This window comes from Hemitrygon akajei, chromosome 12, assembly GCF_048418815.1.
Source record: "Hemitrygon akajei chromosome 12, sHemAka1.3, whole genome shotgun sequence".
Lineage (NCBI taxonomy): Eukaryota > Metazoa > Chordata > Chondrichthyes > Myliobatiformes > Dasyatidae > Hemitrygon > Hemitrygon akajei.
Window position 1 is genome coordinate 106,263,435 of NC_133135.1, and position 13,628 is coordinate 106,277,062.

The 13,628-nt window shown below is 44.9% G+C and overlaps 1 protein-coding gene and 1 long non-coding RNA gene across 2 annotated transcripts in view; one reads left to right on the forward strand and one right to left on the reverse strand.

Annotated features, from left to right (window-relative positions):
* The window catches only part of sae1 (SUMO1 activating enzyme subunit 1), a 211,947-nt gene that overhangs the window by 55,402 nt on the left and 142,917 nt on the right, over nucleotides 1–13,628 (forward strand). The window contains exons 4-5 of the mRNA XM_073063786.1: nucleotides 3,731–3,873; nucleotides 5,963–6,062. Of these exons, the coding sequence (XP_072919887.1) occupies nucleotides 3,731–3,873; nucleotides 5,963–6,062 (243 nt within the window). The remainder of the gene's footprint in view (nucleotides 1–3,730; nucleotides 3,874–5,962; nucleotides 6,063–13,628) is intronic.
* LOC140737344 (uncharacterized) lies at nucleotides 3,696–6,992 on the reverse strand. The gene is made up of 2 exons (XR_012101112.1): nucleotides 6,856–6,992; nucleotides 3,696–3,850 (listed from the first exon to the last, which is right to left on the reverse strand). It is a non-coding gene; the product is annotated as an uncharacterized lncRNA (long non-coding RNA).

A 13,628-nucleotide genomic window follows, 5' to 3' on the forward strand; every position in this document is an offset into this window, starting at 1 on the left:
TACTGTGTGTTCTCCTCCTACTCTGAAACTCTTAGATCGGCACATGGATGAAAGAAAAATGGAGGGCTCTTTGGGAGGGAATAGTTAAGATTTATCCGGAGAAAGGTTTAAAGCTTGGCACAACATTGTAAGCTGAAGGTCCGGTATTGTGCTATAATATTCTATGTTTACTGGCTGCCTTCTAGTTTAAGTTGGCGCCGGGGAAACCCAGTGACTACTTATTGGTGACAAACAAAGCAAAGGATACAACTAAATATATTATCAATAAAATTTTCTGGTAAAATTACTGGTAAGCGATCACCACAAACAACGAAGAGGTGTGCGGAGGTGAGGAAGAGTCGAGGACTGAAGTAAGCAGGTGCGAGGAGAAATTGAGGCAGACTTGAGGCAAAGTCTAGGCCCATCCACCTAAACCAAGAGCCAGGAAACCTGGAGTTTCATCAGGATGTTCTGGAAAGGTTGGATATGGGCCAAAATGTGAGGGCGGGGGGCAGGGTCCAGGCCCAGAGTATATCAAGGCGACAAGGCCCAGGAATGATCCACCGTTTGAACGATTTAAACGTCAGGTCAGATTGAAAAGGCAGGATGTCGGACCAGGGGCATGGGTCAGGTCAGTTCTGTTCGCAATGTTTACTCAGCTGTGTGCTGAACTGAGGCTGTGGCTGTGGCCTGCTCCGGCTGCTCTGGGCTTCGTGTCTGTGGACTCACTTCCATTCTGAATGCTATGTGCTCACTTTTATTGTTTGCACAATGTGGCTTTTCTTCTCTGCGCATTGGTCTTTTTTTGTAATGGGTTCTTTTGGGTTTTTTTGTTTACTGGCTGTCTGTAAGGCGACGAATCTCGAGGTTGTATAAAATATTCATACTTAGATAATAAATGCACTTTGAACCACAAAAAACCGCACTGAATGGTGGATGTGTGGTGTGTTAACTGCTGACTGATGTCCACAGTTATAACATGGCAAGACCTATTTAGTAATATTTGGAATTTTTGTTTCTGAGGACCTTCTGTTACTTTATGGCGGAGGGTACATGGGGTCACGTTATTCCTCTGGGGTTGCATTCCTTGCAGTTACCGTTTTGTGGCTTGTTCACCAATCACTGCCTCGGATGCCTCTATTGACTTTTCTCTTTCTTATTCTTACACACACACACTCTCTCTCTCTCACACACACACACACACACACACACTCTCTCTCTCTCTCTCTCTCACACACACACACACACACACACACACACACACACACACACACACACACACACACACAAACACACACACACACACACACACACACACACACACACACACACACACACACACACACACACACACACACACACACACACACACACACACACACCACACCCCCACCTCAAAATCTATTCACTCTTTCCCTTCCACATTCAATTCACATGGAGCTCATGTAACCTCCTACCCACAACCCGCACACACCCCAATTTTTAATTGTAGACACCAAAACTAAGTTCTGTAACTGATATAATTAACAGGTGGCCAGTTAATGAGTTGTTGCGGCAGTTTTCATTGATGCCGACAGGAGGATGTTTTCAAAATTCTGAGATTTATGTGATTATTGGACTGTATATTGGTCTTCAGTTTTCAGTGTTTTTGTTCTTGCTGCTGATGGGTGATATGTTACATTTTGGGTGAGGGAGAAGTTTGGGATTTGGGGTCTGATGTTCTTCGTGTTTTTCTGTGTGAGCGATCTGTTAGTTTTTTGTGTTTTTGTGTGTGAGGGGGTTGGATGCTATCGTCACTGTTTTTTTGCGGTTTGAAGTTTGATGTAATTGTCATTTTGTCATTTTTTTGCAAGGGGTTTGAGGTTTGATGTAATTGTCATTTTTTTGCAAGGGATGGGGTTGAGGGTGTTTGGGGTTTTGATGTTTGCAGCTGCTCTTTGCTGTGTGGGCGATCTGTTAGTTTTTTTTTGTACGAGGGAGGCGGTGGGGGTTTGGGGTTTGTGAGTTTTGCTGCTTTGTCTTTTTCATGTCCTTTCTTTCAACAAATCCAGTGGGTTTTTTTGTATTTCATGGCTATCTGGAGAAGACGGATATCAGAGTTGTATTGTACACACACACTTTGACAATAAAATGAACCACGTGGCCGATGTGAGGAGAACTCTGTGCAGGGTCAACCCACGGAAGGCTGCTGGACCAGGCAATATTCCTAGTAGAGTGCTCAGAGGATGTGCAGACCAGCTAGCAGATGTTCTCACTGACATCTTCAACATCTCCCTGAGCAGCGCTGTCATTCCAACGTACTTCAAGGCCACCACCATTGTCCCCGTGCCAAAGAAGTCTTCAGTGTCCTGCCTCAATGACTACCGTCCCATTGCACTCACATCCATCATCATGAAGTGTTTCAACAGGCTCGTCATGAGACACGTCAAGACCCTGCTGTCCCTCCCTCCCCCCCCTCACTGGACCCCCTACAGTTCGCGTACCGTCCCAACCATTCAGCAGAGGACGCCAAACCCACCTGGACAAAAAAGACACGCATGTTTGAATGCTGTTCATAGACTTCAGTTCAGCATTTAACCTAATCATTCCTCAGAAACTGATTGGAAAGCTGAGCCTACTGGGCCTGAACACCTCCCTCTGCAACTGGATACTAGACTTCCTGACTGGGAGATCTCAGTCAGTCCAGATCGGGAGCAGCATCTCCAACACCATCACACTGAGCACGGGGACCCCCCCCAGGTCTGTGTGCTCAGCCCACTGCTGTTCACTCTGTTGACCCACGACTGTGCTGCAACACACAGCTCGAACCATATCATCAAGTTCGCCGATGACACAACCATGGTGGGTCTCATCAGCAAGAACGACAAGTCAGCTTACAGAGAGGAGGTGCAGCGGCTAACAGACTGGTGCAGAGCCAACAACCTGTCTCTGAATGTGAACAAAACAAAAGAAATGGTTGTTGACTGCAGGAGGGCACGGAGCGACCACTCTCCGCTGAACATCGACGGCTCCGTGGTAGAGATCGTTAAGAGCACCAAATTTCTTGGTGTTCACCTGGCGGAGAATCTCACCTGGTCCCTCAACACCAGCTCCATAGCAAAGAAAGCACAGCAGCGTCTCTACTTTCTGCGAAGGCTGAGGAAAGTCCATCTCCCACCCCCCATCCTCATCACATTCTACAGGGGTTGTATTGAGAGCATCCTGAGCAGCTGCGTCACTGCCTGGTTCGGAAATTGCAAGACCCTGCAGCGAACGGTGAGGTCACTCGAGAAGATCATCGGGGTCTCTCTTCCCGCTATTACAGACATTTACACTACAAGCTGCATCTGCAAAGCAAACAGCATTATGAAGGACCCCACATACCCCTCATACATACTCTTCTCCCTCCTGCCATCTGGGAAAAGGCACCAAAGCATTCAGGCTGTCACGACCAGACTACGTAACACTTTCTTCTCCCAAGCTACGAGACTCCTCAATACCCAGAGCCTGGACTGACACCAACCTACTGCCCTCTACTGTGCCTATTGTCTTGTTTATTATTTATTATAATGCCTGCACTGTTTTATGCACCTTATGTAGTCCTGGGTAGGTCTGTAGTTTAGTGGAGTTATTTGTGTTGTTTTTACATAGTTCAGTGTAGTTTTTGTATTGTTTCATGTAGCACCATGGTCCTGAAAGCCGTTATGGTCGAAATGACAATAAAAAAGTGACTTGACTTGGAGTTTTATTAATATTTATTTCCCCCTCGCAGGTGTGCCTGACTTGTTGTCCCCGTGATGTAATGGTCCAGATCGATCAGTTCTGCCGAGCGCACCATATCAAGTTCTTTGCTGGCGATGTCTTTGGTTACCACGGTTACATGTTTGCTGACCTGGGAGAGCATGAATTTGTGGAGTAAGTTCAAAAGATTAAATTGCTTTTCCAGCACAACATATCTCATCATCGTTTCAACAGACTTGCATGGGTGCTTTTCTGGTGATTTTCCGGTGAAATTCTTTTTCCCCTGTTCCTTCCCCACTGGAAGTAAATTTTTAAAGTTCAAAAGTTCAAATTAAATTTATTATCAAAGTACATGTATGTCGTCATATACAACCCTGAGATTCATTTTCTTGTGGGCATACTCAGTAACTCTATAGAATAATAACCATAAAGGAATCAGTGAAAGATTACCCAACTAGTGTGTTCAACCAGAGTGCAGAAGACAACAGGTGTCAGGGTTTTATACTGCATATGTACTTTGATAATAAATCTACTCTGAAACATGTACATCAAAACCATTGAAATAAACAATGAAATGTCATTTGCATCAGCAACCAACACAGTCCACAATGTAAACACAAGGAAATCTGCAGATGCTGGAAATTCATGCAACACACACAAAATGCTGGTGGAACGCAGCAGACCAGGCAGCATCTATAGGAAGAAGCACTGTCGACGTTTCGGGCTGACCTTCTCTTTCTCCTATAGTCCACTTTGCTCTCCTATCAGATCCCTTGACCTATCCTATCCACCTGGCTTCACCTATCACCTTCCAGCTGGCCTCCTTCCCCTCCCCTCATCATTTTATTTTGTCATCTTTCCCTTTTCTGCTCAGTCCTGAAGAAGGGTCTCAGATCGAAACATCAACTATCTATTCATTTCCATAGATGCTGCCTGACCTACACAGTTCCCCCTTCAGTTTGTGTGTGCGTGTGTTACAAAGGGGAGGGGGTGCTGCCTTGTTTTACATCATCAAAATATTGTTAGGCCCCAGAACCTGAGATTGCTTCACAGCCACGTCTCACCTGCCAGACAGAGTGAACCCCCTTGTCAGGAATATGTTATCCCACAAGAAATTCTCCACAGCAAATATATTTAAACATTTTTTTTGTTTAAATAATCGTTACAGATTTTATATATATATATATATATATATATATATATATATAAATGCGTGGATTGCTTACAGTAGCACAGTAGTTGGCACAGTGTTTTACAGCACCAGCGACCTGGGTTCATTTCCTGCCACTGCCTGTGTGTCCTTCCTGGGACTGCGTGGCTTTCCTCCAGGTGCTCAGTTTTTTCCTATATTCCAAAGACCTATCGCTTGGGAGGTTAATTGGTCATCATGCTATTAGGCTAGGATTAAATCAGGGGGTTGCTGGGCAGCACGGCTTGAAGGGCTGGAAGATCCTATTATGCTCTGTATGTCAATACATAAATAAATCAATCACATTACCAATGATGCATGTGTGCCTCGCTCAAAGTAAGCTCGAAGTTAAACCTGTGTTCCCGAACTCCTCTGTCTTTCTTTCAATTAGTTTAATGTTTTAAAGTTACAAAACATAAACACTTTTTTTTACACAGAGAGTGGTGGGCGAGTGGAACATCCTGCCGGAGGTTGTGATAGAGGCAGATACATTAGGGACATTTAAGAGACTGTTAGATAGAGGCACGCCGTTGTCAGAAGTAAGGTTTTTTTTTACATAGTGGTGGGTTTGCGGACGCCCTGTCAAATGTGGTGGTAGAGGCATGTAGGAGACTCTTAGGTGTGTGGATGAAAGAACCATGGAGAGCTAAGTGGAAGGGAAGAGTTAAGCTGATCTTAGAGTAGGTTAAAAGGTCGGCACAGCATTGTGCACCAAAGGGTCTATACTGTCCTATGCTCTATGTTATCTTACCACCCATATTTAGGGCACTTGTTAGCGTAGTAGTTAACACAATGCTTTACAGTACAGGCAAACTAGGTTCAATTCCTGCCGTTACCTGTAAGGAGTTGGTATGTTCCCCCCCCCCCCCATGACCTCCCACAATCCAAAGACATACTGGTCGGTAGGTTAGTTGGTCATGGTAAATTATTCCATGATTAAACTAGTATTAAATCAGGGAATTGCTGGGCACTGTGACTCAAAGATCTGGAAGGCCCTATTCCGCCTGTATCTCAATAAGTAAATGTATGTTACATACAGTATAAAGTGTCTTTGATCTCCATTGAACCTTTCAGAGAGAAGCAGAAGGTGGTAAAAGTTGGACCCACTGAAGAAGATGGACCTAAAGCTAAGAAAGTCAAGCTCGATCCAAACGAAACCACTATGATCAAAAAGGTATTTGAGCCAGCAGTCTATTACTAAAATAATGCTACATTTTGACTCTTGGGAATACAGCTGCAGAGATACTGATCCTCGAGAAGTCAGGTGCCCTTGATTGCTATTATTAAACTGGTTATTATTATTCTACACTGACTGAAGAAATCCTGGAGACATATTCTTAGGGTATTGAGTGGAAGCCTCTGTTGGTCGGGGTCGACCATGGATATGCAATATGTTTACATGATATGCAAGCCAGGGCAGAGAGCATGCTGTTGCCCATGCAACAGGCTTCCCCTCTCCACACAGCTGATTCTACAAAGGAATGGCAGAGACCTATACAGTTTCGCACCAGCAGCATCGCAGGAGTTGCTAGTCCATGTTGAACTCAATGTAGGACTGCCTTAGGGAATCCAGTTATGGATTTTTCCCTCCAGGTTTACATCCGAAGCCTTCCCCGTGAGTGGGTATTGCAACAAGGCAACAGAGGTTTGAGATCAGAGTCTTCCTGATGAGCTGCCAACCACAGAAAGACCGTGATCACCCACGTCATACAACATGGCAGATAACAAACGAATGGAAGTGTTCTGCATGCAGCAGTTTTCTTCTTTATTATGTGCCGTGTCCTACGACATGGATGATCATGATCTATGACAATGATTGTTCTTGGCAAATTTTTCCACAGAAGTGGTTTGCCATTGCCTTTTTCTTGACAGCATCTTTACAAGACGAGTGTAGGGGTGCCTTACACCTCCTTTAGTAGAGACATATCTCCATCCCACCACGCAAATTGACATGCAGCAGAACTTGCCTGTTACTGGAGTCCCCAAGATGCTGACCTCCCGATCAGGAAGGCGTGCTGATGTCACTGAGGCAGCTCGCGGTGATCAGACCTGTTGTGTTCCAGTCTGACACCAGCACCATGATAGTGATTGAACTCTGATGTGTCAGTCTGAGAGAATGAATGGTAATGGAGGAAAAGGGGACAAGAGTAAGTTGTATGTCTCTTCCCCTCCCTCTCTCCTCTCTCCCCCCCACCCAATTGCACCACTGGCATTTAGGGCAGTAATGAAGGTCCTCCATCTCTGGTGGTGTTCAGGGCTTCCTTCATCGTGTCAGTAGTTTCCTCTTGGTTTTTACTACTGTCAGTCGACAAGTCCCAGTATCATTGCACCCAGATATATAATTTTTCATTGCTGTTTCCTTAACAGTTTTGTAAGTCAGGGTTTTTAACCCCGAGCTGAACCCCCTGAACCTGGAGGACCAGTGGACCACTCTCCGTCTGGCCTCTACCCTTTGACCTGTTTGGTGTTGGTGACCCTCCAAAGCCTAAAGCCCTGACTCTCCAGGTCACTGAAGCAGCAAACTTCCAAATTACAACAAGGTTGTGTGTATAGGCCTCCAAATAGCAGCCAAGATGTAGCTTTGAGATTGCAAAGGGAGGTAGAAAAATTGTAATGAAAGACTTCAACATGCACAGGAATTGGAAAAATCAGGTTAGTGTCAGATTGCAGAAGAGGGAATTTGTTGAATGCTGACGAGATGGCTTTTTAGAGCAGCTTGTGCTTGAGCCTATTCGGGGAAAAGGCTATCTTAGATTGGGTGTTGTGTAATAATCCAAATCTTATAATGTAAAGAAACCCTTAGGAGACATTGATCATAATATGATTGAATTCATACTGCAATTTGAGAGGGAGATGCATAAGTCAGATGTATCAGTATTGCAATGGAATAAAGGGAATTACAGAGGCATGAGAGAGGAGCTTGCCCACTTAGGATTGGAGGAGGATACTGGCAGAGATGAAGGCAGAACAGAGATGGCTGCAGTTTCTGGGAATAGTTCACGAGGCACAGATAGATAAGTCCCACAGACGAAGAAATTCTCACATAACAGGGGTAAGCAATTGTGGCAGACAAGGGAAGTTAAGGCTCCATAAAAGCCAAGGAAAGGGCATATAAGGTAGCAAAAGTGAGTGGGGAGTTGGATGATTGGGAAACTTTTAAAATCCAACAAAAGGATGGAGGATGAGAGGTGATCTGATAGAGGTGTATAAGATGTTGAGAGGTGTTGATCGTGTGGATAGTCAGAGGCTTTTTCCCGGACTGAAATGGTTGCCACAAGAGGACACAGGTTTAAGGTGCTGGGGAGTAGGTACAGAGAAGATGTCAGGGGTAAGTTTTTTACTCAGAGTGGAGAGTGCGTGGAATAAGCTGCCGGCAAAGGTGGTGGAGGGGGATACAATAGGGTCTTTTAAGAGACTTTTGGATAGGTACATGGAGCTTAGAAAAATAGTGGGCTATAGGTAAGCTTAGTAATTTCTAGGGTAGAGACATGTTCAGCAGGGCGAAGAGCCTGTATTGTGCTGTAGGTTTTCTACGTTTCTAAGAAGAGGAAAGATGAAATATGAGGGCAGACTAGCCAGTAATATAAAGCAGAATGCTAAAAGTTTTTCAGTTATGTAAAGAGTAAAAGGGAGGTGAGAGTTGGTATTGGACCACTGGAAAATGATGCTGGTGAGCTAGTAATGGGGGACAAAGAAATAGCAGATAAACTTAATGGGTAGTTTGCATCTATCTTTACTGTGGAAGGCACTAGCAGTATGCAAGAGGTTCGTGAGTACTGTTCCTATTGCAAAGGAAGATAGTACTTGGCAAACTGAAAAGTCTTAAGGTGGATAAGTTACCTGGACCAGAGGGAATACATCCCAGTGTCCTGAAAGAGGTTGCTGAAGAGATAACAGATGCATTGGTCATTATCTTTCAAGAATCACTTAATTCTAGCATGGTTCCAAAGGACTGGAAGATTGCAAATGTCACTCCACCCTTTAAGAAAGGAGGAAGGCAAAAATAAGGAAATTTTAGGTCAGTTAGCCTAACCTCAGTGGTTGGGAAAGTGTTGGAGTTTATTATTAAGGATGAGGTTTTGAGGTACTTGGAGATTAATGATAAAATAAGTCAAATTTAGCAAGGTTTCTTTAGAGGGAAATCTTGCCTGACAAATCTGTTGGAGTTCTTCAAGGAAGTAACACGTAGTGTGGACATAGGAGAGGCAATGGATGTCATTTACTTGGATTTTCAGAAGGCTTTGATAAGGCGCCACACATGAGGCTGCTGAACAAGATAAAATCCTATGGCGTTACAGGAAAGATACTGGCATAGATAGAGGAATGGCTGACAGGCAGGAGACAGCAAGCGGGAATAAAGGGGGACCTTTTCTGGTTGGCTGCCAGAGACTAGTGGTGTTCCTCGGGGGTCACTATTGGGACTGCTACTTTTTACATTGTCAATGATTAGGACTTGATGGCTTTGTGGTAATGTTTGTGGATGATATGAAGTTAAGTGAAGGGGTAGGTAGTGCTGAAGAAGCAATGCGATTGCAGCAGGACTTTGACAAATTGCAAGAATGGGCAAAAATGGCATATGGAATACAGTGTTGGGAAATGTACGATAATGCATTTTGGTAAAAGGAACAATAGTGCAGACTATTATCTAAATGGGGAGAAGGTTCAAACATCAGAGGTGCAGATGGAGTTAAGAGTCCTCGTGCAAGACTCCCAGACGGTAAATTTACAGGTTGAGTTTGTGGTAAAGAAGGCAAATGCAATGTTGGCATTTATTTCAAGGGGAATAGAATATAAAAGCAAGGATATAATGCTGAGGCTTTGTAAGACACTAGTCAGGCCACACTAGGAATATTACCAAGTTTTGGGCCCATATCTCAGAAAGGATGTGTTGTCATTAGAGAGAGTCCAGAGGAGGTTCACCCGGATGATTCCAGGAATGAAGAAGTTAACATATGAGAAGCATTTGGCAGCTTTGTGTCAGTACTCACTGGAGTTTAGAAGAAACCTACTGAATATTGAAAGGACGAGGAAGGATGGATGTGGAGAGGATGTTTCCTATGGTGGAAGTATCCAGAACTAGAGGGCACAGCCTCAAAATTGAGGGGCGAGCCTTTAGAACAGATATGAGGAGGAATTTTTTAGCCAGGTGGTGGTGACTCTGTGGAATGCTCTGTCACAGACTGCAATGGAGGCCAAGTCTGTGGGTATATTTAAGGCAGAAATTGAAACTATCAGATGATGAAAGGCCTTGTGAGTGGATGTGGAGATGTTTCCTGTGTTGGGAAAGTCTATAAGTCAAGAGGACGTGGCCTCAAGATAGAGGGTTGTCCTTATAGGACAGAGATGAGGATTTCCTTTAGCCAGAGAGTGGTGAATCAAAGTTCAAAGTACATTTATTATCAAAGTATGTATACATTACACAACCTTGAGATTTGTCTCCTAGCAGGCAGCCACAAAACTAAGAAACCCAAAAACAAATGAACTGAATTCAATTGAATTGACTTCATTACTTGCATCCTTCATATACATGAGGAGTAAAAATCTTTACGTTACATCTCTGTCTAAATGTGCAATGTGCAATTTATAATAATTTGTAAAAATTGTATGTACAACAGGACAGTCAACATAACATAAAAATACAATTGTATCAGCGTGAATGAATCAGTCTGATGGCCTGGTGGAAGAAGCTGTTCCGGACCCTGCTGGTCCTGGCTTTTATGCTGCGGTACCGTTTCCCGGATGGTAGCAGCTGGAACAGTTTGTGATTGGGGTGACTCAGGACCCAATGATCCTTCGGGCCCTCTTAACACAGTCGTCTTTGTAAATGTCCTGAATCTTCAGATAGATGCATTGGGCTGTCCGAACCACCCTCTGCAGAGCCCTACAATTGAGGGAAGAACTGTTCCCATACCAGGCAGTGATGCAGCCAGTCAGGATGCTGACATTGTGCCCAGATAGAAAATTCTTAGGATTTGGGGGGCCCATACCAAACTTCTCCAACCGTCTGAGGTGAAAGAGGTGCTATTGTGCCCTTTTCACCACACAGTTGGTGTGTACAGACCACGTGAGATCCTGAGTGATGTTTATGCCAAGGAACTTAAAGCTGTTCACCCTCTCAACCCCAGATCCATTGACGTCCATAGGGGTTAGCCTGTCTCCATTCCTCCTGTAATCCACAACCAGCTCCTTTGTCTCTGTGACATTGAGGGAGAGTTTGTTTTCTTGACACCACTGTGTCAGGGTGATGACTTCTCTGTAGGCTGCATCATTATTATTTGAGATAAGGCCAATCAATGTAGTATCATCAATAAAGGAGAGGGGCTTAGGACAGCCCTGTGTTGAGGGTCAGAGGGGCAGAGGTGAGGGAGCCCACCCTTGCCACCTGCTGGTGATCTGACAGAAAGTCCAGGATCCAACTGCACAAAGTAGGGTGAAGGCCGAGGTCTCTGAGCTTCTTGTCGAGCCTGGATGGAATTATGGTGTTGAATGTTGAACTGTAGTCCGAGAACAGCATTCTCACATGAGCATCCTTCTTCTCCAGATGTGTAAGGATGGTATGCAGAACAGCGGCTATTGCATCATCTGCCGATCGGTTGTGTCGGTAGGTGAATTGTTACGGGTCCGGTGTGGGTGGTAGCAAGCTGTAGATGTGGTCCTTGACCAGCCTCTCAAAGCAGCTGCTTATTTTTGAGGTGAGCATAACAGTACTCCAGTCGTTCAGACATATTATCTTGGTCTTTTTGGGTACAGGGACAATGGTGGATGTTTTGAAGCAGGAGGGCACTCTACACTGGGAGAGGCAGAGATTAAAAACGTCTGTAAACACACCTGGCAGTTGTGCCATGCACATCCTGAGTACCTTCCCTGGGATGCCGTTCTGTCCCACAGCCTTGTGACTGTCCACACATTGGAAACACCTGCATACTTCAGCCTCAGAGATGACCAAGGTGCAGGTGGCACTCCTTGGGCGCTCAGTGTTTGCAATATCGAACTGAGCATTAAAAAGATTTAGCTCATCTGGGGGAGAGGCCTCCATGTTGGAAACACCACTGCACTTAGCTTTGAAGTCTGCGGTGGTGTGCAGACCTTGTCATAAGCTGCGTGTTGTTAGAGAGTTGTGTCTGGATGTTGTCCCTGTATTGTCGTTTTGCTGCCTTGATTACTTTGTGCAGATTGTAGCTGCACTTCTTGAGTTCCTGTTTGTTACTGGCAACACAAGTTCTGTGTCACGCGGTAAGTTCTGCTCACACGGAACTGTTGATTCAGGGTTTCTGGTTTCTTGTTTGGATAGACCCTGACCAATTTCTGGGGGGCTACATCCTAGATGCACTTCCGGATGAAACTTGTGACCCCTTCCATGAACTTGGAGACATCTCATCATGAAGGACATTCCAGTTGACGTCATCAAAGCAGTCCTGTGGTATGGAGGCCAATTGGTTGGACCAACAGTGGACCGTTTTAACTATGGCCGTCTCTTGTTTCAGCTTCTGCCTGTACCTCGGCAGCAGCAAAATGGAGCAGTGATCCAACTTTCCAAACTGCGGGCGGAGGAGCGCTTTGTAAGCGTTGCAGAGGGAGAGTAGCAGTGATTAAGTATGCTGTCTCCCCGTGTGCTCACCTGGATGTGGTGACAAAACTTCGGAGAGACTTTAGACAGTGATGCTCTATTAAAGTCACCAGCGGCCATGAAGGCAGCCTCTGGGTATGCATGTTCCAGGGTGCTGTTGGTCTTGTACAGTTCCTTAAGAGCCAGGTCAGTATCAGCCTGCAGCAGAATATACACAGCTGTGATAATAACAGCCGTGAACTCCCTAGGCAGCCAGAAAGATCTGCACAGCAGCACAAGGTACTCCAGATCTGAGGAATAAAAGGATTTGAGGGCATGCACATTCCCCAGATATATGAGAAGAAGAAACTCTAACCCAGTGTGCTGAGAACAAAATAACACATCATGCCCATAAGAATTTTTTTTTAAAATAACCAATAAAAAAGACCATTGGACACCCAATGTGCAATAAGAGAAGCATCAAGCAAAAGGTAATCGCAAGCAAATAGCATTTCCGAACTGAAGTCCGCAAAGAGAGTCTGAGACCCAGAGTTCAGCGCAGAGCCGTGTGAACATCGTGGGGCAGCAATCTTGTACCCCGACACCTTGACCTTTTAGATCTGGCCCAGCGCTTAACTCCCCATCCGGACATCAGGTTTTGCCGCCTCCAGCAGTGATCTGCAACGCCTCACTCCTCACCACCCTGAACTTTTCAAACTAGCCTGGCACTTAAATCTCTGTCTGAACAACAGGTTCTGCCACTTGGATACACTGGACTTTGCTGCCTCAGTTTGGCCTGTAAATTTCCATCGAGCATTGTGTTCAGTAGCGTCAGTACACTCTGCAGCTTCGATTCAGTCTGTATCTGACCTTCCACGCGCTCATAGACGAGCCCACCGCATCACTTGCCTCGGTTCTGCCGCATCAAATTGCTTCTAAGTTCAAAGGAAAGTTACAAATTATTATTTGTGGTGATCATTTGCCAGTAAAAGAATGATTAACAGAGTTTTGAGTTGTTATCCTTTTTTTCGTTAGCTACCAGCCAGAAGTCACTGACATTCACTAATGCCATCTTTAACCAGAATTAAAGAAATTGCTGTTGTTTAAAGTCTTTTCTCTCTGTTCCTAGCGAGGGTTCAAAGGTGGTTCACGAAAATTATGAAACACACACAAAATGCTGTGGGATCTCAGCAG